Source organism: Eleutherodactylus coqui, chromosome 11 (genome assembly GCF_035609145.1).
Source record: "Eleutherodactylus coqui strain aEleCoq1 chromosome 11, aEleCoq1.hap1, whole genome shotgun sequence".
NCBI lineage: Eukaryota > Metazoa > Chordata > Amphibia > Anura > Eleutherodactylidae > Eleutherodactylus > Eleutherodactylus coqui.
The window spans coordinates 130,792,686-130,817,146 of NC_089847.1; the positions used below are offsets into that span (position 1 = coordinate 130,792,686).

General features: G+C 45.5%; 1 protein-coding gene across 1 annotated transcript; it reads right to left on the reverse strand.

Moving 5' to 3' along the window:
* Nucleotides 1-1,954: 1,954 nt before the first annotated feature.
* LOC136581795 (vomeronasal type-2 receptor 26-like) lies at nucleotides 1,955-24,090 on the reverse strand. The gene is made up of 4 exons (XM_066582417.1): nucleotides 24,085-24,090; nucleotides 23,625-23,846; nucleotides 3,584-3,707; nucleotides 1,955-2,862 (listed from the first exon to the last, which is right to left on the reverse strand). The coding sequence occupies exons 1-4, from the start codon at nucleotides 24,088-24,090 to the stop codon at nucleotides 1,955-1,957; spliced, it is 1,260 nt and encodes a 419-aa protein (XP_066438514.1).
* Nucleotides 24,091-24,461: the final 371 nt, after the last annotated feature.

The window sequence follows — 24,461 nt, forward strand, 5'->3', positions numbered from 1 at the left end:
ACTCTTCTGCTGCTGTTTGGTGAGTACCGATGCAGCCATTAAAGTTGTCCGGTTACAGAACTGTACTTAATCCTTTATAATGACAGGACTTTTTTAACATGACGCTGCAGCCTCTGAATGGCTGCAGTGGTCAATTCACTTCTTATGGTGGCAGCTGTCACAAATAATACGGTCAGAAGTCAGTTGTCCACTGCAGCTAATCAGCCATCAGTGCTCACATCCTGAGCACTATGATGCCAGGAGTTCGGGAACATGACGTTGCAGTTTCTGATTGCCACTTGACTTCCAGTATCAGCAGTTGTCACAACTAATGGTGTTTATTTTTTACTATGGTCAGCTCTGTTGAAGGGACATCTTATAGACAGTGAACACTTTAAATAAGTGCACCTTTTAAATATAAAGTGCAGCATTGGTTAAAGCCACATCTGCTCAGACGGGGAGGAGAGGGATTAGCTGCAGTCACATTATGTCTGTAAAACAGCTATACCTTGCTTGTGTCAAATTTGTTATAAAAATATAGCAGCTGCTCTGGAAATTATGACACGTCACACTCAGTTTGGTATAATCAGAATGATCTTTCCTTTATTTCATCATGCAGCAAAACCTTATAATTCTAAATCAATCTGTGTACCTATCTGCCTAGTCAATAAAGTACAAACAAGCGTGCATTAGTTCTGCTTTGTCATCTTTTTTTGCTATTCGAGCACATGCTATGAAGTCAATCATTTCTTATCAAGGGTGTATCTTTTGGTTGTGTCATCTAGATAGAAGTCCGAAGCAGTTATGATAGAATACACCCATATCTTGTTTTGTAGCAAACCACTTAATATAAAATATCTGTTTGTAGCTTTCTTAAAGATACACATACAATTTTGATCATATAAAGAAATCTAAAGATGGAGTCAGCCTTGCTACACAATCATATATTCTCTAGCAGGGGTTGCGGTAGTTAAAGTTGCCCCTGTAATTTGGATCATGGCGAGATTCAGAAGGTCTCTCTGAGAGAGGTAATATGAGTGATGTATAATAGTTGGGTGCTCATTTTAAAGATTTGAAATAGGGACTGAAGAGCTTCCAGTTAGGGAGGCAGTGTTACATATATGTACTGTATATAATGTACAGAGAGTCCAGCGGAGTAATATTTCTACCTCTGGAGAGCACTTTTTAGACTCTCGTGACCCGGCAATGGGACCATATTTACAGTTGGCCCGTATATGGCCTTGAACCTGTTGTGCTTGCTGTATTGCTAAAATAAAGTTAAACTTTTATTTCCAGCATAGAAGATGTCTGATGTTTATGTCAGTTATTCCCATAGACTAGAACAGCCACATTGCCACGGGTCTATTTCAGAGACAACTGACCACAGTCTAAATCTGATTTATTGTGGCCCAAGATGGAACAAGAACACCTTATGAACGTATTATCCACTATAGCTGATGAGAGTACCGTTACTACATGTTCGTCCGAAACCGCTATGCAAATTGTCACTGTACTAGCTCAACCCTCTCTTGTGGCCCAGGGAAAACTTCAGCCTGATTCTCGGCATCATGTTAGACACATACAGCTTTTTTTCCCTCTTTGCCCTGATTACTACACAGTAGGGTTCTGGCCGGCTAGGTAAAAGGTCATTAATGAGATTTTTCGACTATTTTCTAGCCTAAAAGACTTCCTATACCCTGTGCTACTTTCTGTAACGAGAAACATTACCACCTCCCCAGGACAGTTAGATAACTCATCTACATATGGACAATTGTTTCTATTCTTCCTGGGAGCGGGCATTCTGTTAAGATCATTCCAAGAGCACAACAGGCAATCCTGAAAGGTAAGAAAAAACTCAAGTGGAACAGCCAAAGGCCTACAGAAGACTCCAGAAACAAGATATAAACAAACTTGACATAAAATCTGGGATATAAAATTCTGTTCTAGAATGATCAATATAATCCTCACCCCAGTATCATAGAATTCTGCACTTCAGTATATAGGATTTTGTATTTATTTCAGGTCTGCAAAGAATGATGTAACATTTAGGGAAAAATATGCAGCACAAAAGTCCAGCATTACAGGCCAGGATAGCAAATATCTCCATGGCCACCATGTATTTGCCTTTGGTGCTGAGATAGGCCGGGATCATGGCTATCCAGACACTGCAGAACACCAGCATGCTGAAGGTGATGTACTTGGCCTCATTAAAACTGTCTGGTAATGTCCTAGCGTAGAAAGCTGTAATAAAACTAACAGCGGACAGAATCCCCATGTAACCAAGGACAGAGTAGAAGCAAAGATCTGACCCTTCATTACACTGAACTACCATTTTCTCCTTATAAGCGTGTGTGTCCAGCTCCTGGAAAGGGGGAGAGAAGGTCACCCAACTCATACAGAGAATAACCTGGACAGAGGAGCAGATCAGAAGCACACAATTGGGAAGCTTTACTCCAGTCCATCTTCTCCACACACTTCCAGGCTTGGTGGCTTTAAATGCGATGCAAACCATTATGGTCTTGGCCAGCAACGAAGAGACGGATACTGAGAGTAATATTCCAGCAGAGATCTGACGTAACATGCAGGTTCCATCTACAGGACGACCGAGGAACAAGAAGACGCAGAGAAAACTCAACATGATGGAGACCAGGAGGACAAGGCTCAGGTTCTTGTTATTTGCTTTTACAATCGGGGTGTCCTTATATTTAATAAAAATCTTCAAGATTCCAGCAGTCAATGTAAGAAGTAACATGGATCCGGATAGAACAATCACTGATATCACATCATCAGAGTAAGAGAGAAATTCTACCAGTTTGGGAATACACTGAGTCTTGTTCTCATTTGGCCACTCATGGTCGGGACATCTCCTGCACTTTTCGCTGTCTATAGGAAATAAAAGCTCATAACATCACATAATATGGCAACAACAAAACATGCAGGGCTTAATAAGCATCAGTTCAATACTTGGCTACTCTGTGGGCCTTTGTTAAGCTCCTTGCTATCTTTGCACCCTACCGGCACCTCACAATCAAGTCAAGGAGAGATCAATGGGGTAACAAAGCTCCCAGCTAGCAGCTTAGATTCCACAATCAACACCGACCACAGCATCTAAATGGTTAAATGTCATCAATCACCATTATCGCTGATTGAGGCCACTGAGGGAGGGTGTCAATGATTTTAAACAGCCGGCACCTGTTAAGTATGACTCCCGAGTTCATTCCATATCCTGCCATGACCTATGATATCATAGAGGCTTAACCCCTTCCAATCCAACCCGCACACTCCCCAGATCTTATTTAAATTGGGTGGGAAAATGCATTGTGGATTCCTTGCAATTATTTTATTACCAATTTTTTGTGCTGCATACTGTAACATGCATATGCAGAACAGCTTTCGACATTGGAGCACTGTCCTATATGCTGTTAGAAACAAGTGTCTAACCTTGTCGATATCGGAGCTATGCAGGAAAACCCTAATGTCGGATGAGGGCCAACACTAGATTGGAACAGGTTAATGGGATAAGAATAGCTGACCAGCTGCAATATAAATGCGATATTTGTAAAACATTTAGATAGGAAACAGAAGAAAAAGAAGAAATACTTACCAGAATTGTTTGATATTTCTCCTTCAAAACATGGTATACACCCATAACAACAAGAACTTTTTTCCTTGAGTACAAGTTTTCTTCTTCCTGGTGGACAACGTTCTGTGCACCGGGCCTTTGGTATCTGGACACAAAAGACACCATAGTCTCTTAATTATTTTTAGTTCAGAAAGTTCACTCCCTACATGAAACCCCATGGCCTTCCTTAGGCTTCGAATGCAGACTGTTGTCAATAATCAGGGAAAACTTTTTCTGATGACCTCCTTCACAGCAAAATCTTTAATTTCTCTATCCAGGAACCAATGGCTTCAAAATGTCAATCACATATTCCACAGAACTGTCAGCTTGGGAGCCTGGTCACACACCATGGATAGTAATGAGTGAAGTTTACTTCCACCAGATTGCAAAGTTGCATTTGGTCCAAATTAGTTTGAACTGTACTTGACCTTCACCAATACCTATAAAACTGGTGCATCGCATTGTCTTAGAGCCATAAAGCCCCTTATAAAACTATTAAGTTATCTAGGAGTGTATCTTAATAGTTTTGAACTGTTTTACGACAAAAAGTTATTGAAGAAAAGAAGAAAAAGAAGAGAAAAATTATTAATTTTCCCTCTTTTAATTTCCCCATTTTGACCTTAGTCTCCTACTTTTCCTTCTCCTTCTTCTCTTTTTCCTTTGTCATCTTCTTTAAAAAAAAAAAAGAAGAAGGAAGAAGAATTTTAGTAGGTTTGGCCAAGGCAACGTTTAGCAAAATTTGACCTGAAACTGAATTTGACTGTTTCAATTCACTCAACACTACAAAGGGATCTGGAACAGACACAATCATTATGAAAGTGAGCTTTTAACCACCCTTCCCCACTCTTCCAAACCAAGAAGTACGCCTATAAATGAACAAAATAGAATGTAGCTACAACCCAAATATATTACCCACCGTGAGCCAGGCTGTAGACCTGCAAGAATTGACCAAAGGATCTAAAACAGCCCAAACTAACTAGCATAGACTTTTGTTGACACTTTGCACAAATAGTCATCAGTACTGGTGGTGAGGAACTGTAAATGCGTCACAAAAAAGTCAGCGGCACAGATGAAGTAGCCTGGAGCTACAGATGGTGTTCACTCAATTGGTTAGATGAAAATAGGTAGTCAATTCACAAGTGAAAAATAATGGGGAGAAAAGTATATATGAATCCTTGATTTTATTTTTCCCAACTGTAATGTAATGACTGTTGTAAGGCAAGTTTTCCAGATATGTAAATAAATATTTACAACCATGTCAAATCACAATCTGCTCACTTAAAGTATACAGCACACATTTTGCAAGAGCTGGGATAAAAATAAAATGCAGGATTCATATATACTGGATGTAACCTTATTATATACAGTCATTGAATCTATAAAAGGCTGTGAAACAGTCTTCTTCTTATATAAAAAGGAGCGATCTATGGGATTATCAAGTTCAAATCTATTGCATAATGTATAAAATTCATCCTACAATATAATTATTTTATATATAACTATGCGTTCTACTTACAGATAGGAGAAACCACAATGGAGATCAGCTTCACTCCTAGCTAAGCAAACCTCTATATGGACTGGTGGGACACTTATTCATCTTCCCAGGAGAATAGATATGGGTGAGTCAGGTATTATGGCAGAAATCCGTAGACCATATCTTCTTCATATGGGAGGAAGCAGATTTCTCTTGATGTATTCTTTAGTGAACTAAGTAATGATGACTTTCATACTTCTTTCACTCCTATTAGAATTTTCTTGATTTAACTTTTTTTTGTGGATTACCATTAATTACTCATTAAAAGTTACAATAAGTCAATTGACGAGCAGTTTCATTTTGATGATCACTTGTCACTTCCCACATAGCTATTAAATATCCTGATTCCTGAAGTTTTAGGTTAGGAAAATAAGACAAAATTGCATGCAGACTTAGGAGTGTAAAAAGGGCAGATATTTTAGAGAGGAGAGGCCAGACAAGGGCTGAAGGCCTAGGGGTAAGCCAGTCTGACTTGGCCTGGAGGCAGGAGAATTGAGAAAAGAGGTGTTAGAGGCATTGGGGCAAAAAGAGCCCAGGGCAAGGTATGTTATAGGCCTCTCCAGCACTGCGTGGACATTCTCGTGGCAGCCAACTAGTTGTGTCCCAACCAACCTCCATAAATTGTGGTACGGTAGCAGATGTGTTGTTCTACTTCTTCAGAGAATCAGGTATGTATGACTGGTGTTTGTGTGATTGTCACACCAGCAGTAGTTGGTCTGGGAACCTTTCGAGTTGGTAATAAATTGTGGGGGTAATTCATAGTGTTTATGTTTCTCCAAGATTTTACCATGTAAGTCTTGTACTTTGACTGGCTTACTTTGCACTCCTGCTGGGTGATGTCCTAAGGAGGGATGTATATTCTAAAACAGCCATCTGTGCTTGCTTGTTGTGCCTGTAAAACTGCAGGAAGTAGTTTTTTTTTTTTGTAAGTCGAAAAACCACTTTGAGAAAGTAGTGAACAACTATCTCTGATGAAGAAAACTGCAAGTGTTTCAAAACATGTTGGTTTACAGTGTCCTTACTCAGATGCTAAACCCTGGTAATGTCATCCAGCATTTTTTTTAATCTTGTTCAAACTGGCACATGGTGAATATCATTGGGGGGAGCACAATTTTGGAAAAGTGTCCAGTTTTTTTGCCCTAAGCTAGACAAGTATTCCACTAATCATTTTTTACTTGCAAATAGACTATCTTCTTCCATTTGCCCAATTGCAAAGTAAGCTATGTGAGTACCATCTGGAATTGGAGGTTCTCCTGTGCAGTTGAGTTTACAGCTCTTTATAACTAGGGCAGTTGCTATGACCTGTAAGAGGGGATCACTGGACCTCACTGTTCAGACTCATTACAGAGAGGAGAGTCTGAGTGGTTAGCTTTACTTTAAATACTTTTGATTTCTGCAGAGCAGTACGGTTGATAGCTATGACAATATGTTGTATCCAGTATTCCTTGTTCTAGTTCCTAGTACCCAATTTCAGTCCAGTCTCTGTTTTGCTACTTTGTTTTCTTGTCCAGTTTATGTTTACTAGTTTGTGGTTTGTCTAACCTCTCTTGTTTGTTTCTGTTTGCTTTAAGTCATTTCAGCATTTGCTTCTTTAGGCCCAATGCCCACAGATGGATTATCGCAGTGGAATCCGCGGCCAGAAACCCACCACAGATTCCACTGCAATAACTGTCCATGAACATGCTATACTAAATGATTATCCCATGTCCACGAGCGGAAATTAGCTGCGATTTTTCCGCTCGCGGGTCAGAATCACATCATGTATGTTCTATTTTGAGTGGAAAAATGCACAAACGACTTACATTCCAGTCAATAGGAATTGGTGTCACGGGGTTTACTTCGTGGACCTCAAAACTAATAAATATTAAAATATAACTTTTATTATTAGTGATTAAAATAAGGAAGAACAAACACATACATATATTATAAAGGATAGAAAAGATTAGAGAAGTGTACTCTAATTTGTAATTTGTGCCACTTTAGTAAAGGGATAAAGACTAATCAAGTTAAGTGGCAGCCAGTCCGCTTATCCACCTTATATTATTAGTCTTGAATTGACAAATGTCTTGGATATTTCCAAACTTAATGCGCAGGTGTCATCCTGATAGTGAAAAATTACAAATTACGAGAAACCTGAGCAAATCATTAACCCTACGCGTTTCCCCCACTAGGTGGGTCCCTCAGGGGCAAAGATACAGTGATTCCAGTCAAGGATGATAAACTGAATAGTGGCTTAGAGAAATACACGTATCCTAATAGATTCTTAAACTAACGTATTTCATGTAAATAATAAAGGATACAAGAAAGAGGAGTAGGATGGACATAAGATGGAAATAAATCTATTCTCCTGAATCAGTTTAAGACCAGGATTGCAATTCCTGGCCAAAATTACGCCGTTTAGTTTTGATTGGTAAGGAACTAGCTAAAACCTTCAATAAGTAGGGAAAGAATGAGATTACACTGACTAGTCCCTATTAGAGCTCTGTCTGGGCTAAGATAACCCTATTTGATCCTAGTAACCTATAATCAGAACTAGGTAACAAAATAGAAGAGCTATACCTGGGCTGAGATAACCCTGAATTTGTCCTAGTGCCCTATGATAAGAGCTAGGCAAAAAATAGGAACAAAATAAATGAAAAAAACGGCGGCATGTCAGTCCTGGTGGTGGGCTGACAGCATAATGAACACACAGACCTTATGATCTTAAATAGGGGTTAGATCATCCAGCCTCCCAGTGGGAGCGTCGCTTTAATAGCCAATCATGATTGTTTGTATCATACGTCATGAGGATCGTCGCCAAGGTTACTGGATAGCTCCACCACGCTGTGCTGCTTGTACGCCTGTAGGGTGAAGTACCTATAGCGCTCAATGTTATAGTAGCGGTCCGCAAGCCCGAATGTACTTGCTTGTAAGACCAGATAGCAAAACGACGTGTTTGATCGTTCCGAAATCTATCCTCACCGAGTCAGGTAATCCTCCTGTGCGTCTCCGTCGTAGTAGCGTGATGACTAGAGATGAGCGAACGTGTTCTTCCGAGCTTGATATTCGTGCGAATATTAGGGTGTTCGGGATGTTCGTTATTCGTAACGAACACCATGCGGTGTTCTGGTTACTTTCACTTCCTTCCCTGAGACGTTAGCGCGCTTTTCTGGCCAATTGAAAGACAGGGAAGGCATTACAACTTCCCCCTGTGACATTCAAGCCCTATACCACCCCCCTGCTGTGAGTGGCTGGGAAGATCAGGTGTCACCCGAACATAAAAGTCGGCCCCTCCCGCGGTTCGCCTCAGATGCCGTGTGAGTTAGATGAGGGACAGTGCTGTTTGTACCGGAGCTGCTGTAGGGAAAGAATTGGTAGTTAGTGTAGGCTTCAAGACCCCCCAAAGGTCCTTATTAGGGCCACTGATAGCTGTGTGTTGGCTGCTGTTAGCAGTGGCAATTTTTTTTTTCTCAAAATCGGCTCTGCAGAGCGTTGCACCTGGCACTAGGGACAGAAGTGCTGCATAGGCAGGGAGAGTGTTAGGAGTGAGTGTAGCCTTCAAGAACCTCAACGGTCCTTTCTAGGGCCATATTTAACCGTGTGCAGTACTGTCCAGGCTGCTGTTAGCTGTGCTGCATTTTTTTTTGCTTCTCAAAATCGCCTCTGCAGACCATTGCACCCTCCATTGATACTGCAGGGAAAGAATTGTATAGGCAGGGCCACAACACAGTTATTATTCATTGAATATACGCAGTGCTGCCTTTTGGTGCAAAAAAACGGAAAATAATTCTATTTGTCCTGCCTCTGTCCGTCCTAACGCCGGTGGACACGTGTCGGCTGCGGGTGCAACCTGTAAAAATCAGACGCACCCAGCTACGTTTTACTCCTGGCTTTGCCATTTGCTTTCCTTAATTGGGAAAAAAAATACCTGCTCTGCCACAGTTAATAACTCTGCTACCCTCACGTTCTGTGACACTTTAGCAGGAAAACAGCACAGTTATTAAACTTCTCATGTTCATAGAATATACGCAGTGCTGCCTTTTGGTGCAAAAAAACGGAAAATAATTCTATTTGTCCTGCCTCTGTCCGTCCTAACGCCGGTGGACACGTGTCGGCTGCGTGTGCAACCTGTAAAAATCAGACGCACCCAGCTACGTTTTACTCCTGGCTTTGCCATTTGCTTTCCTTAATTGGGAAAAAAAATACCTGCTCTGCCACAGTTAATAACTCTGCTACCCTCACGTTCTGTGACACATTAGCAGGAAAACAGCACAGTTATTAAACTTCTCATGTTCATAGAATATACGCAGTGCTGCCTTTTGGTGCAAAAAAACGGAAAATAATTCTATTTGTCCTGCCTCTGTCCATCCTAACGCTGGTGGACACGTGTCGGCTGCGTGTGCAACCTGTAAAAATCAGACGCACCCAGCTACGTTTTACTCCTGGCTTTGCCATTTGCTTTCCTTAATTGGGGAAAAAAATACCTGCTCTGCCACAGTTAATAACTCTGCTACCCTCACGTTCTGTGACACTTTAGCAGGAAAACAGCACAGTTATTAAACTTCTCATGTTCATAGAATATACGCAGTGCTGCCTTTTGGTGCAAAAAAACGGAAAATAATTCTATTTGTCCTGCCTCTGTCCGTCCTAACGCCGGTGGACACGTGTCGGCTGCGTGTGCAACCTGTAAAAATCAGACGCACCCAGCTACGTTTTACTCCTGGCTTTGCCATTTGCTTTCCTTAATTGGGAAAAAAAATACCTGCTCTGCCACAGTTAATAACTCTGCTACCCTCACGTTCTGTGACACATTAGCAGGAAAACAGCACAGTTATTAAACTTCTCATGTTCATAGAATATACGCAGTGCTGCCTTTTGGTGCAAAAAAACGGAAAATAATTCTATTTGTCCTGCCTCTGTCCGTCCTAACGCCGGTGGACACGTGTCGGCTGCGTGTGCAACCTGTAAAAATCAGACGCACCCAGCTACGTTTTACTGCTGGCTTCGCCATTTGCTTTCCTTAATTGGGAAAAAAATACCTGCTCTGCCACAGTTAATAACTCTGCTACCCTCACGTTCTGTGACACATTAGCAGGAAAACAGCACAGTTATTAAACTTAGATTATTCATTCACTAGAGGCAGTGGGGCCTTTCGTTTTCAAAAAAGGGAAAAAATTATATTTGGCCTGCAGTCTTGCGCCAATTTATTTCCTGCCTGTGAAATCAAATCACTGGTAATACAGCATGCTGAGGGGTAGGGGTAGGCCTAGAGGACGTGGACGCGGCCGAGGACGTGGAGGGCCAAGTCAGGGTGTGGGCACAGGCCAAGCTCCTGATCCAGGTGTGTCGCAGCCGACTGCTGCGCGATTAGGAGAGAGGCACGTTTCTGGTGTCCCCACATTCATCGCCCAATTAATGGGTCCACGCGGGAGACGGTTATTAGAAAATGAGCAGTGTGAGCAGGTCCTGTCCTGGATGGCAGAAAGTGCCTCGAGCAACCTATCGTCTACCCGCAGTTCTGCGCCGTCCACTGCTGCCAATCCGAATCCTCTGTCTGCTGCTCCTCCTTTCCTCCTTCCTCCCAGCCTCCTCACTCCACTACAATAACACCTGCTCAGGAGCGGGAACACTCCCAGGAACTGTTCTCGGGCCCCTGCTTAGATTGGGCAGCAGCGGTTCCTTTCCCACCAGAGGAGTTTATCGTCACTGATGCCCAACCATTCGAAAGTTCCCGGGGTCCGGGGGAAGAGGCTGGGGACTTCCGCCAACTGTCTCAACAACTTTCTGTGGGTGAGGAGGACGATGACGATCAGACACAGTTGTCTTGCAGTGAGGTAGTAGTAAGGGCAGTAAGTCCGAGGGAGCAGCGCACAGAGGATTCGGAGGAAGAGCAGCAGGACGATGAGGTGACTGACCCCACCTGGTGTGCAATGCTTACTCAGGAGGACAGGTCTTCAGAGGGGGAGTCAAGGGCATCAGCAGGGCAGGTTGCAAGAGGCAGTGCGGTGGCCAGGGGTAGAGGCAGGGCCAGACCGAATAATCCACCAAGTGTTTCCCAAAGCGCCCCCTCGCGCCATGCCACCCTGCAGAGGCCGAGGTGCTCTAAGGTCTGGCAGTTTTTCACAGAGACGCCTGACGACCGACGAACAGTGGTGTGCAACCTTTGTCGCGCAAAGCTCAGCCGGGGAGCCAACACCAACAGCCTCACCACCACCACCATGCGCAGACATATGATGGCCAAGCACCCCGCAAGGTGGGACGAAGGCCGTTCAGCGCCTCCGGTTTGCACCCCTGCCTCTCCCCCTGTGCCCCAACCTGCCACTGAGATGCAACCCCCCTCTCAGGACACAGGCACTACCGTCTCCTGGCCTGCACCCACACCCTCACCTCCGCTGTCCTCGGCCCCATCCAGCAGTGTAGTTCAGTGCACCGTCCAGCCGTCGCTTGCGCAACTGTTGGAGCGCAAGCGCAAGTACGCCGCCACGCACCCGCACGCTCAAACGTTAACCGTCCGCATAGCAAAATTCATCAGCCTTGAGATGCTGCCGTATAGGGTTGTGGAAACGGAGTCCTTCAAAAGTATCATGGAGGCGGCGGCCCCGCGCTACTCAGTTCCCAGTCGCCACTACTTTTCCCGATGTGCCGTCCCAGCCCTGCACGACCACGTCTCCCGCAACATTGTACGCGCCCTCACCAACGCGGTTACTGCCACAGTCCACTTAACTACGGACACGTGGACAAGCACAGGTGGGCAGGGCCACTACATCTCCCTGACGGCACATTGGGTGAATTTAGTGGAGGCTGGGACAGAGTCAGAGCCTGGGACCGCTCATGTCCTACCCACCCCCAGAATTGCGGGCCCCAGCTCGGTGGTGGTATCTGCGGAGGTGTATGCTTCCTCCACTAAAGCACCCTCCTCCTCCTCCTCCTCCTCCTCTGTCTCGCAATCAAGATGTGTTAGCAGCAGCATGTCGCCAGCAGTCGGTGTCGCGCGGTGTGGCAGCACAGCGGTGGGCAAGCGTCAGCAGGCCGTGCTGAAACTACTCAGCTTAGGCGATAAGAGGCACACGGCCCACGAACTGCTGCAGGGTCTGACACAGCAGACCGACCGCTGGATTGCGCCGCTGAGCCTCCAACCGGGCATGGTCGTGTGTGACAACGGCCGTAACCTGGTGGCGGCTCTGCAGCTCGGCAGCCTCACGCACGTGCCATGCCTGGCCCACGTCTTTAATTTGGTGGTTCAGCGCTTTCTGAAAAGCTACCCACGCTTGTCAGACCTGCTCGTAAAGGCGCGCCGGCTCTGCGCACATTTCCGCAAGTCCCACACGGACGCTGCCACCCTGTGCACCCTGCAACATCGGTTTAATCTGCCAGTGCACCGACTGCTGTGCGACGTGCCCACATGGTGGAACTCTACGCTCCACATGTTGGCCAGGCTCTATGAACAACGTAGAGCTATAGTCGAATACCAACTCCAACATGGGCGGCGCAGTGGGAGTCAGCCTCCTCAATTCCTTTCAGAAGAGTGGGCCTGGTTGGCAGACATCTGCCATGTCCTTGGTAATTTTGAGGAGTCTACCCAGGTGGTGAGCGGCGATGCTACAATCATTAGCGTCACCATTCCTCTGCTATGCATCTTGAGAAATTCCCTGCAAACCATAAAGGCAGCTGCTTTGCGCTCGGAAACGGGGGCGGGGGAAGACAGTATGCCGCTGGATAGTCAGGGGCACCCTCCTGTCTATTTCTCAGCGCGTACAGGAGGAGGAGGAGGAGCATGAGGAGGATGAGGAGGAGGGGGAAGAGACAGCTTGGGCCGCTGCTGACGGTACACCGGCTGATTGCCTGTCATCCTTTCAGCGTGTATGGCCTGAGGAGGAGGAGGAGGAGGAGGAGGAGGAGGATCCTGAAAGTGATCTTCCTAGTGAAGACAGCCATGTGTTACGTACTGGTACCCTAGCACACATGGCTGACTTCATGTTAGGATGCCTTTCTCGTGACCCTCGCGTTGCACGCATTCTGGCCACGACGGATTACTGGGTGTACACACTGCTCGATCCACGGTATAAGGAGAACCTGCCCACTCTGATTCCCGAAGAGGAAAGGGGTTCGAGAGTGTTGCTATACCACAGGACCCTTGCGGACAAGCTGATGGTAAAATTCCCAGCCGACAGCGCTAGTGGCAGAAGGCGCAGTACCGAGGGCAAGGTAGCAGGGGATGTGCGTAGATCGAGCAGCATGTACATCCCAGGCAGTGCAACAGTCTTTAAGGGCCTGGCCAGCTTTATGGCTCCCCACCAAGACTGTGTCACCGCTCCCCAGTCACGGCTGAGTCGGCGGGAGCACTGTAAAAGGATGGTGAGGGAGTACGTAGCGGATCGCACGACCATCCTTGGTGACGCCTCTGCCCCCTACAACTACTGGGTGTTGAAGCTGGACACGTGGCCTGAACTAGCGCTGTATGCCCTGGAGGTGCTTGCTTGTCCTGCGGCTAGCGTCTTGTCGGAGAGGGTGTTTAGTGCGGCTGGGGGAATCATCACAGATAAGCGTAGCCGCTTGTCAACCGACAGTGCCGACAGGCTAACGCTCATCAAGATGAACAAAGGCTGGATTTCGCCAGACTTCTGTTCTCCACCAGCGGACAGCAGCGATACGTAAGCAATACGTAGGCTGCACCCGCGGATGGAAGCTACGTTCTCTCTCACCATCCAAAACGGGGACATTTCTGCTTCATCAATCTGTGTATAATATTCCTCCTCCTCCTCCTGCTCCTCCTCCTGAAACCTCACGTAATCACGCTGAACGGGCAATTTTTCTTAGGGCCACAAGGCTCACTCAAATAATTTTTCTGAACAATTTTTATAAGTTTCAATGCGCTTAAAAGCGTTGGAACTTTAACTTGAACCAATTTTTCGTTACACTGGGCTGCCTCCAGGCCTAGTTACCACTTAAGCCACATTAACCAAAGCGATTAATGGGTTTCACCTGCCCTCTTGGCTGGCCATGGCCAATTTTTGGGATGTACATTAGTACTGTTGATACAGCAATTTTTGTGAGCCCTCGCCTACAGTGTAATCAAATTAATTTTTAGCCCACCTGCATTACAGCTGACGTTACCTCAGCTGTGTTGGGCAATGCAATGGGATATTTTTATGTACCGCCGGTGGGTTCCAGGGAGCCACCCATGCTGTAGGTGCACACGGAGTTTTTAATACATGTGTCCACTTCTAAAGAACCCCAGTCTGACTGGGGCATGCAGTGTGGGCCGAAGCCCACCTGTATTACGCACGACATTACTACCTCAGCTGTGTTGGGCAATGCAATGGGATATTTCTATGTACCGCCGGTGGCTTCCTGGCACCCACCCAGGCAGTGGGTCCACAGGGAGTTTAACCTACATGTGTCCACTTCTAAAGAACCCCAGTCTGACTGGGGCATGCAGTGTGGGCCGAAGCCCACCTGCATTAAGCACGACATTACTACCTCAGCTGTGTTGGGCAATGCAATGGGATATTTTTATGTACCGCCGGTGGGTTCCAGGGAGCCACCCATGCTGTAGGTGCACACGGAGTTTTTAATACATGTGTCCACTTCTAAAGAACCCCAGTCTGACTGGGGCATGCAGTGTGGGCCGAAGCCCACCTGTATTACGCACGACATTACTACCTCAGCTGTGTTGGGCAATGCAATGGGATATTTCTATGTACCGCCGGTGGCTTCCTGGCACCCACCCAGGCAGTGGGTCCACAGGGAGTTTAACCTACATGTGTCCACTTCTAAAGAACCCCAGTCTGACTGGGGCATGCAGTGTGGGCCGAAGCCCACCTGCATTAAGCACGACATTACTACCTCAGCTGTGTTGGGCAATGCAATGGGATATTTTTATGTACCGCCGGTGGGTTCCAGGGAGCCACCCATGCTGTAGGTGCACACGGAGTTTTTAATACATCTGTACACTTCTAAAGAACCCCAGTCTGACTGGGGCATGCAGTGTGGGCCCAAGCCCACCTGTATTACGCACGACATTACTACCTCAGCTGTGTTGGGCAATGCAATGGGATATTTCTATGTACCGCCGGTGGCTTCCTGGCACCCACCCAGGCAGTGGGTCCACAGGGAGTTTAACCTACATGTGTCCACTTGTAAAGAACCCCGGTCAGACTGGGGCATGCAGTGTGGGCCGAAGCCCACCTGTATTACGCACGACATTACTACCTCAGCTGTGTTGGGCAATGCAATGGGATATTTCTATGTACCGCCGGTGGCTTCCTGGCACCCACCCATGCTGTGGGTCCACAGGGAATTATAAATGCATCTGTTTCCACTTATAAAGAAACCCAGTCTGACTGGGGCATGCAGTGTGGGCCGAAACTCACCTGCATTAACCCTTTCCAGTCCACTGTGTGACCTGTGAAGACATTAGGGTTTAAGGCTGTACAGCTCCGTTGTTGGTAGACGTCCGTCCGGGTTCTCTTACTGTATATTGCCAGCCTCTCTGTTGTCGGAGCCTATCCTATGTGTCAGCTCATGCAGTACTGGCTTTAGCCAGCATATAGCGCCGTTGTATAACGGCAGAAAAAGAGTAAGCCCCCTAGGAAAACCATATACAAATTGGATTGGAAAGGGTTAAGCACAACATTACTACCTCAGCTGTGTTGGGCAATGCAATGGGATATTTCTATGTACCGCCGGTGGCTTCCTGGCACCCACCCATGCTGTAGGTGCACACGGAGTTTTTACTACATCTGTACACTTATAAAGAACCCCAGTCAGACTGGGGCATGCAGTGTGGGCCAAAGCCCACCTGCATTAAGCACGACATTACTACCTCAGCTGTGTTGGGCAATGCAATGGGATATTTTTATGTACCGCCGGTGGGTTCCAGGGAGCCACCCATGCTGTGGGTCAACAGGGACTTCACAATAGGGAGTTGTACCTGCCTGTGTCTATGAATTAAAAAGCCCGGTCTGACTGGGGCATGCAGACACCTTGACAGAATGAATAGTGTGTGGCACATAGGTTCCCCATTGCTATGCCCACGTGTGCAGCTCCTGATGGCGGTGACACAGGATTCTATTTCTCATTGCTTCTGTACAGCATTGTGGGCTATCGCTCCGCCACTTTTAAAGAGGGTCACTGCCTAGCCGTGCCAACCTCTGCAGTGTGTGCCTGCGGTCCCTCGTCATGGCAGACGCAATTCTAAATAGACATGAGCGTGGTGTGGCATGAGGGCAGCTGAAGGCTGCCCAGGGACACTTTGGTGTGCGCTGTGGGGGGGAGGGGGGGGGCGGTTGGGCAGCATGTAACCCAGGAGAAGTGTCAGTGGAGTGTCATGCAGGCAGTGATTGTGCTTTGTTGGAGGTAGTGTGGTGCTCAGCAAAGGTATGCCATGCTAATGAGGGCTTTTCAGAAGTAAAAGTTGTTGGGAGGGGGGGGGGCCCACTCTTGCCGGTATTGTGGCTTAATAGTGGGACCTGTGAACTTGAGATGCAGCCCAACATGTAGCCCCTCGCCTGCCCTATCCGTTGCTGTGTCGTTCCCATCACTTTCTTGAATTGCCCAGATTTTCACACATGAAAACCTTAGCGAGCATCGGCGAAATACAAAAATGCTCTGGTCGCCCATTGACTTCAATGGGGTTCGTTGTTCGAAACGAACCCTCGAACATCGCGGGAAGTTCGTTCCGAATAACGAACACCCGAACATTTTGGTGTTCGCTCATCTCTAGTGATGACGTATGCGCATAGCGTGACGCCACCACGCAACGCCACCACGCAACGGTCATGTGATGCAGCAGGTTTTGTTACCATGGTTTACTCTGTAAAGGGATTCCTAAAGGCCAGTTCCTATAATCTCAGAGGCTCAGACTTTTGCAGCTAGCAAAAACCGAGCTGAATTACTACAACCCCGCAAGAAGAAGGACAATAACATCACCAGAATCATAGAAGCCAGTGACCAAGTGTGGGAGAAGTAAGCTGGAGAGTGATCTAAGTGGTGCTTAGCCTTGAGAGACTGCATTACAGGGAGAGTGAGATGCCAGGGGAGTGAGGAGTCAGCTGAGAGACACGTGTGAGATGTGCCCTGTGGTGCCCCAGAATAGGGGGCCCTCCAGCACTTCAATATCTGTCTCCTATGGTGTGTTTATGTGTTTGTACTGTGGGATGTGATAGTCCGTGTGTTATGTGTATTGGCTCTGTCTGGGTCAATGCTAGATCATTTGTCTGGTGTCTGTGTTATCCTAATCTGATGTGTCTTGTTAGTTACCCTAAGCAGGCCAAGGATTGGCTAGGTAGCTCACCCATAGCTTGGGTTAGGTTCTGAGTGCAACTATTAAAATCCAGGGAATGGGCTGAGAGGGTGGACTTAAGATAACAGGGTTTACGTTATCAAAGCTGGTGTGGGCTCTTTATTTTTGACCGACCACTCAAACGTACTGGTGTCGCAAGAACAATTCAATTTACTCGCTATTTTTGCTGTTAACTCTACTTGCCACTGCGCGCAGCCTGGCGAGGTTGCGTCTAGACACTACGGAATGAGATGATAGAGACAGCATTGACAACTAACTTATTTCTCCGCTGTCTTTCCACAAAGGTCTGCGCTTGGCTGCCACAAATCGTGGCATCACGAATAGGATGATACCTCCATGCCTGCCACATCAAAGTATGCAGAAATGCACGTTTGCTACCCCAAACTGTGGATTACAAATGAAATTTTTATTGAGACAATGGCTGCTAAGATACCCCATGTGTTGTGAGAGGACTGTGTGTTGCTACTGGGTGATTTGGCCATACAAGATGGCAGCAAAGCACAGGAAAATTCAAGCTTTGCCATAGTGTCTCAAGATAGCGCTGACTCGCCTTCTTCATCACCTGAAAAAGACCCATAAAACTTTGCTGTCAAAGAAAAGCCCGCCAGTGGTGAGAAAAAAGTAGGGGGGCAAGACTCCACAATTGAAGTGAATGATGAGAGTTTTACAGAGACTTTTTCCTGGGTGGAGTCTACCCAGAGGGGGAGGTGGAGAGCATGGAGCAAGTGAGAAGAACTGAGAGAAGCTGTAAGACAACAGCTAGCTGCACGATGTCTGCAAAAAACGTGCCTGCTAGCTATCCGCCACCGAAGCCCCGCTGTCTGTTTGCGGATAAGAAAGAGGTGGTGGAGCTAATGGCTACAGTTAAGCCGGCGTTGGCCCTTCCGGTTGAGGAGGTTCCTGCCAGGGAGGGAGTGTGTGCTGCTGCCACTGCTGTTCCAATTATGCCCCGACTTTGGAGGAAGGAATCACAGAGGCAGAAGTATGTCTAAGTAGTAGAAATTTAAAGCCCTTCACAGAAATAGACTAATTAAAATATAGCTTTTATTTATAACTTGATAAAACTTTTCTTTGAGACGTGGTCTAAACAGACAAACAAACAAACGAAAAGAGGCAGAGGACATATAAGTCAGAGTTGGTCCAAAGGATAGAAGCCTGAGTAGACAGGTGGCGCAACCGCGACTTAAGTACGAAAACTACTATCTATGTTTCGTGAATAGACAGTGAAAAGTCAATGGGACTTGAGAAAAAGTCCTTCATTGGATATTGACACTTTGATAGGAGAATCCTTAATATCTGAGAACTACAGTCTCAGAGTAAGAACAAGATATCAGGCGTAAACCGGCAATCTTTCAGGATGTAAGATGGTAAGGATTCAAATTAGTATGTACTAGATGTGAATAATACACCTCTAGACATAGTAAAGCTCAGAAAGATAATATTGCTTGCAAAATGTCCCATTGACTTTTCACTGTCTATTCTGTTTAGCCCATGTCTCAAAGAAAAGTTTTATCAAGTTATAAATAAAAGGTATATTTTAATTAGTCTATTTCTGTGAAGGACTTTGGAGGAAGAAACCGGATATAATCCACCTGCTCACTTAGAGGCGAACAGAGCTCCTACCATGGGGAAAGCCACCTCTGAGACCGCTGTGGTCAGCTGAGATCCAGTCTGTGACTATTGGTGTAAGAAATCCCCATCAAGAAGAGGTTGCTGTCTCAGCTTCTGTTATGGAGAGACCCGCTGAGAATCAGCCATGGGTGTACAGGGGTTTCTGAGCCCAGCCCTGTCCTTCACCTACTTCAACATTTCCCAAGACCCCAGTTGAAATGGTTACCCCTGTTAAGGAAAAGCCATGGTATGTGGAGTCTGTTGTCGGATCCCTAGCCCCCACAGGACCTGTCCGTTCACATTATCCCCATTGGACCTTGATCCACCGTAATAACACAGAGGCCCTTTGTTATATTCCTGAACATTTGTGGCCCTACATGGTGGTGTATCCTTACTACAATTTTTCGTTTGTATACCAATCTACTGAGGACAATGTCCCTGAGGGAGAGAGAGACATTATTGGTGGAGACTTCCATGGCCCAGCCATTCTTTATGTTCCTCTATAGGGATTAGCTCTTTTGCAAGTAACTAAAAGCCCACGGGTTTCACTTCTGAGAAGGAAGAAGAGCCCGAAGTTCCCTGGGATCATCTTGGTTCTAGAAGGACTTACTAAAATTCTTTTTCCAATGTTTACAGAAACTCCTTAAAAGTGTGAGATTTTTAATTGTAATTTTTTTTTTGTGTTTGAATCATGGACTTCCTTTTAGGTTGAGCATTGCTAAATTAAGAGAGACTTTTAATGGGTTCCCATGTTATGTGAGGCATATTTTCATTTGTTTGGCTGGAAAGGGAACTCTGTTTTGTTTTCTGGGCTGGTTCCTTTCACCAGCAAACATTATTTGCTTGCCGATGCAGAGACATTGATGCTATTTTGTGCCGTTTAATTGGAAAAGTTGTTTGCAGGACAATATTTAGAAAAATGTTTGTGATAAAGCTATTTTCTACATCTTTTTTCACGTGATACTGTACTGAAAATAATGTTTCTTGAAATAGGTAATGGTAAATTAAAAATGTCCTGACCTGGTTAAGTTTATAGAGTTGCTTGAAACTGTTTTAAAGAAAATGTGCAGAAGGTGAAGTATAATGCTACCCTTATGTATAAAATGTACATAATTAATTGTAAGAGTCTATGTGGGTGGTGTAGTGTAAGAAAGAGAGAGAGAGTACAGGAGGTATGTCATTAGCTGGGAGAAACAGTTCCTACAATTTTTATACCAGTGTCTGCTTTTGTACCTGCGTATAGCTTCTCTGTGCACATTCCCATTTTATTTTTATTTATTTAGTCACGTCTGTAAGTTTGTAGACAATAAGTGCTGTTTCCAAGTCGAAGGGGAAGGCAGTGAAGGTTATCCCACTCCTACCCATAACCTAGCAAGACACCCATTTCTTTATATGCGTCAGTATCAGTGCGTCTCTTTATTTCAGGCTTTTGAGAGAAGAATTATGTAAGGGCCCCATAGTGTAAGCTGAGCATTTTCAAAAAGGTACTGGCCAGTCCTATAAATTCTACATGTTGCTGCAATTTAAATTCTGTCACTGGAAATGGGAAGCTGACTGTCAAAGGTGACCAGAGGGGGTAGAGAGATATGGTTAAGCCATGCCCTCACCAGTCTTATCTAGAAGATTATTAATTTCCCTCAACACTTCTTTATTGAATTTGGTAAAACCACTCATTACTGGATTTGTTAGAGGATGTTTATATGGGTTAGTACACTGGGGGATTCTCACCTCAGCCATATTTTCTGTTTTATAGAGAGTGTTGGGATCGGCTTCCTTTGGGTAGGGGGGAACAGTAGAGCCCCAGAGTAGGGCCCTACAGCACTTCAATATCTGTCTCCTGTGGTGTGCTTATGTGTTTATACAGTTGGATGTGATAGACTGTGTTGTTATGTGTATTGGCTGTGACTGGGTCAATGCTAGGTCATTTGTCTGGTGTCTGTATTATCCTAATCTTATGTGTCTTGCCAGTTACCCTAAGCAGGCCTAGGATTGGCTAGGTAGCTCACCTATAGCTCGGGTTTGCTTGTGAGTGCAACTATAAAAATCCAGAGCATGGGGTGACAGAAGGAGCTTAAGATAACAGAGGAGGAGAGGTGTATGTGTGTGGAACTAAAGAAGAGTTCAAGTAGAGCGGGCTGGGCTCAAGCTACGTAGGCCAGAATGGAGTCTTTTTCATCCCTGCTGGAAGAAGAATCACAGACAGGGCAGAACCCTTGAAGCTCAAAGAGAAAGTCTTTACAAGTTATAATCTTACAGAAGAACTCTCAGATAACTTAGACTGATGGATGCATCTTCTAGAACAGAGAGAAGGAGAGAGAAATTGGTACATGTGTTGGCTGTTAATCGCTAAACTATTGGAATTACAACTAATTTTAAGATACAAAGTTGGAATTAGGTTTTGAAATCTTTGCAAGTGTGGAGTAAACTGTATGCCTGTTTATGTTATTAAAGCAATTGTTACAGTTATCTCTACTTGCCACTGTACATAGCCGGGCCAGGGCGCATCTAAACGCTACGGAATGGGACTGTAGAGCCATCATTGAGAATAATTTTATTTCCCCGCAACTTCCCCACAAAGATCTGTGCTCGGCCACTGCAATGTGTTCTAGAAATTTTGTGCCTATTAGAGAGTACTAGTGACACGAGAAAGGAGGAAGCCTGAACTGAGAAGTTCAGCCTCATAATCAGAACTGACATTGTTGATAGAACAAAGCTGCAGGGACTACAGCTAGAGAGGCTGCTACAGAGAGACTGCTATTGTCCTGCAGATGTGTACGGTAGCCCCAGCAGACTTCCAAAGATGCTTCACAGGCAGTGATTAAAGCACAGGCCTGCCTTTTAAAATACATATTCATCCACCAGTTGTAGACAAGAGTTTGGATAACATTTGCATTACTTTCAGACTATGTGCAGGCGACCTCATCCCCGACACTCATCCCCGCATGTACTCGCTTCTATGCTCTCCCCTGCCCCTCTCCATTCTCTTAAAACAATGGCCGTTCAGTACTGAACGGCTGCTATTTACACTGAACGATCATCGTTCAGGATTTTATACAGAATAACGATGAGCAATGATCCTGAATGATAATCGTTCATGAAAGGCAGCAAAGGGCATACCAAAGTTGCCAGTGACAGCTGGTGTTTTTGATGACTGTGCCTTTCAAAGGTGAAGAGCTGGACGCCTGGGTTTTTTCTGGTACAAGAAAAAGGGAGGAGGATGACATCACAATGAGAGCGGGAGACAAACAAGGAAGACAGGGAGCATCAGGTCAAGATTGAAAAGGCCTGCCCGTCCACCCTTACAGGGGGGTGAAGTTGTTGGTCTAGCAGCTTATGGGAGAAGTTTTGGGTCATATGGAAAGTTGTCACAGCTGGCTGGTCAAGGCGGTTTTTCCATGCCAGCATTTTACGGTTTGGAAGTACGGGTCTTCAAGCACGCTGCATAAGCATGGGTTTCAGCTGGTTTTATCAAAGTCGGTTACAATGTTAAGGATTGTTGGAAAATACGGTATAAAGCATGAAAAATGTTAGTAAAAGCTGTGGCCTATATGACTTAAACCAACATGGAATGTAATAAAAGCTGTGGCCGACCCCACTTGAACCAACATGGAGTGTTGGAGTTATTACGTTAATAAATTAGACTGGAAGGGCAACAGATGGTTGGTATATGAATGCAAGCAGTCGTGTAAATAGCAGCCATTCAGTATTGAACGGCCATCGTGTTACCGTATATACCGGCGTATAAGGTGACTTTTGAACCCCGAAAAATCTGCTCTGAAGTCGAGGGTCGTCTTATACGCTGGTAATACAAAAAAAAGAAATTGTCAAAAAAAAAATCATTACTCCCCTCCCCCGGCGTTCTGCGGCGCTGCTGCAGGCTGTCGCTCCCTCCTGGTCCCCGGCAGAGCATTGCTTTCTGGACGCAGGGCTTGAAATCTCCGCCTCCAGAAAACTAATACTGTGATTGGCTAACACACGCTGTCAGCCAATCACAGCCATTCAATGACATCATTGAATGGCTGTGATTGACTAAAGGCACGTGTGTTTTAGCCAATCACAGCCATTCAATGATGTCATTGAATGGCTGTGATTGGCTGACGGCCCTGCGTCCAGAAAGCAATGCTCTGCCGGGGACCAGGAGGGAGCAACAGCCTGCAGCAGTGCCGCAGAACGCCGGGGAAGGTGAGTAATGATTTTTTTTTTTTGCTCCACTGTATTCCCGGCGTATAAGGTGACAGTTGGGGGGTCACCTTATACGCCGGAATATACGGTAAGTCAATGGAGAGGGGCGGTGGAGAGAGAGGAGAGAAATCTCCTCCAGCTGCCCCCCCCCCCCACTGGCTGCTCTGTCAGAGACCCAGTGATACCTGCTCCTGTGTGACAGCACAGCAGCCAGTATGTGCGGGGACGATTGTCAGATATTGTTTGTGTGACATTCGTCCTGTGTAAATGGAACTTAAGATTAAATGACCCCATTAGGAATACTGTGGGTTAAAGCATTAGAGTTAGTTCTTGTGGATTTCATTTATTCGTTCAGATTCACTAAAGAAATGTCAAAACTTAACTCACAAAGTTTCATGATGATGACACATTACCTCATTGTTGATAGTTTTCCACTGAATTAAACTTTCATTGATGATAATGGCTTCTGCGTCAAGCAACTGTGAATATTCAGGTGCAATGTAGGGAACAATACTTGAGATCAATGTTTGATTGACTATAATGTGGTTATGAATTTCGAAATGTTCTATGATTGCTCCGTTCATCTGGAAAACCAGTTCACCAAAAAGTTCTAGATGAATCAAAGTATGATATACCTTTGGAATAAAAGGGGGGAAAAAAGCTATAACCACACACTGAAACATATAAAAAAACGTAAAATTGAAAAGCCTCAACCAGTATATTGTACTTTTTTTTTTTACACAATTGTACTATTTTGCTTGTTTGACATATATGGTTTGCTGCAACAATGGCAATCACTATCCATAGCAGCTGCTAGGGACGAATTATAGGCAAGGCACATTGGTGTCTGCCCAAGGGCCTCCACCACCCTACCTTCATGGTGGCAATATGGCGATCCTCTCCAGGTGAAAAGAGGTAGAGTTCTACCCTGGCTCCATAACACTCACAAACTATAGTTGAAAGGACTACTGTATTTCTTGCTTTCTTTCTTATATAAATAAAACAAAACAAAATCAGCGCCTGCTCGGTCAAGCAAAATCAAATTTTCAGCTGGATACTGAAAGCACTCACCTGGTGCTCGGTGTGATCCTCTGCCCAGAGGATCCACCGGCAGCTATGTCCTTGTTCGCTTGTATTATTATCCTGCGGTTTCCTATCCGGTGTTCACCGGAGAGCGATCATCGGGGAGACAGCCCAATTCCGTCTGTTTGTATGCACACGTTCCCAAAACGAAAAAGAGCCCCGGCGCT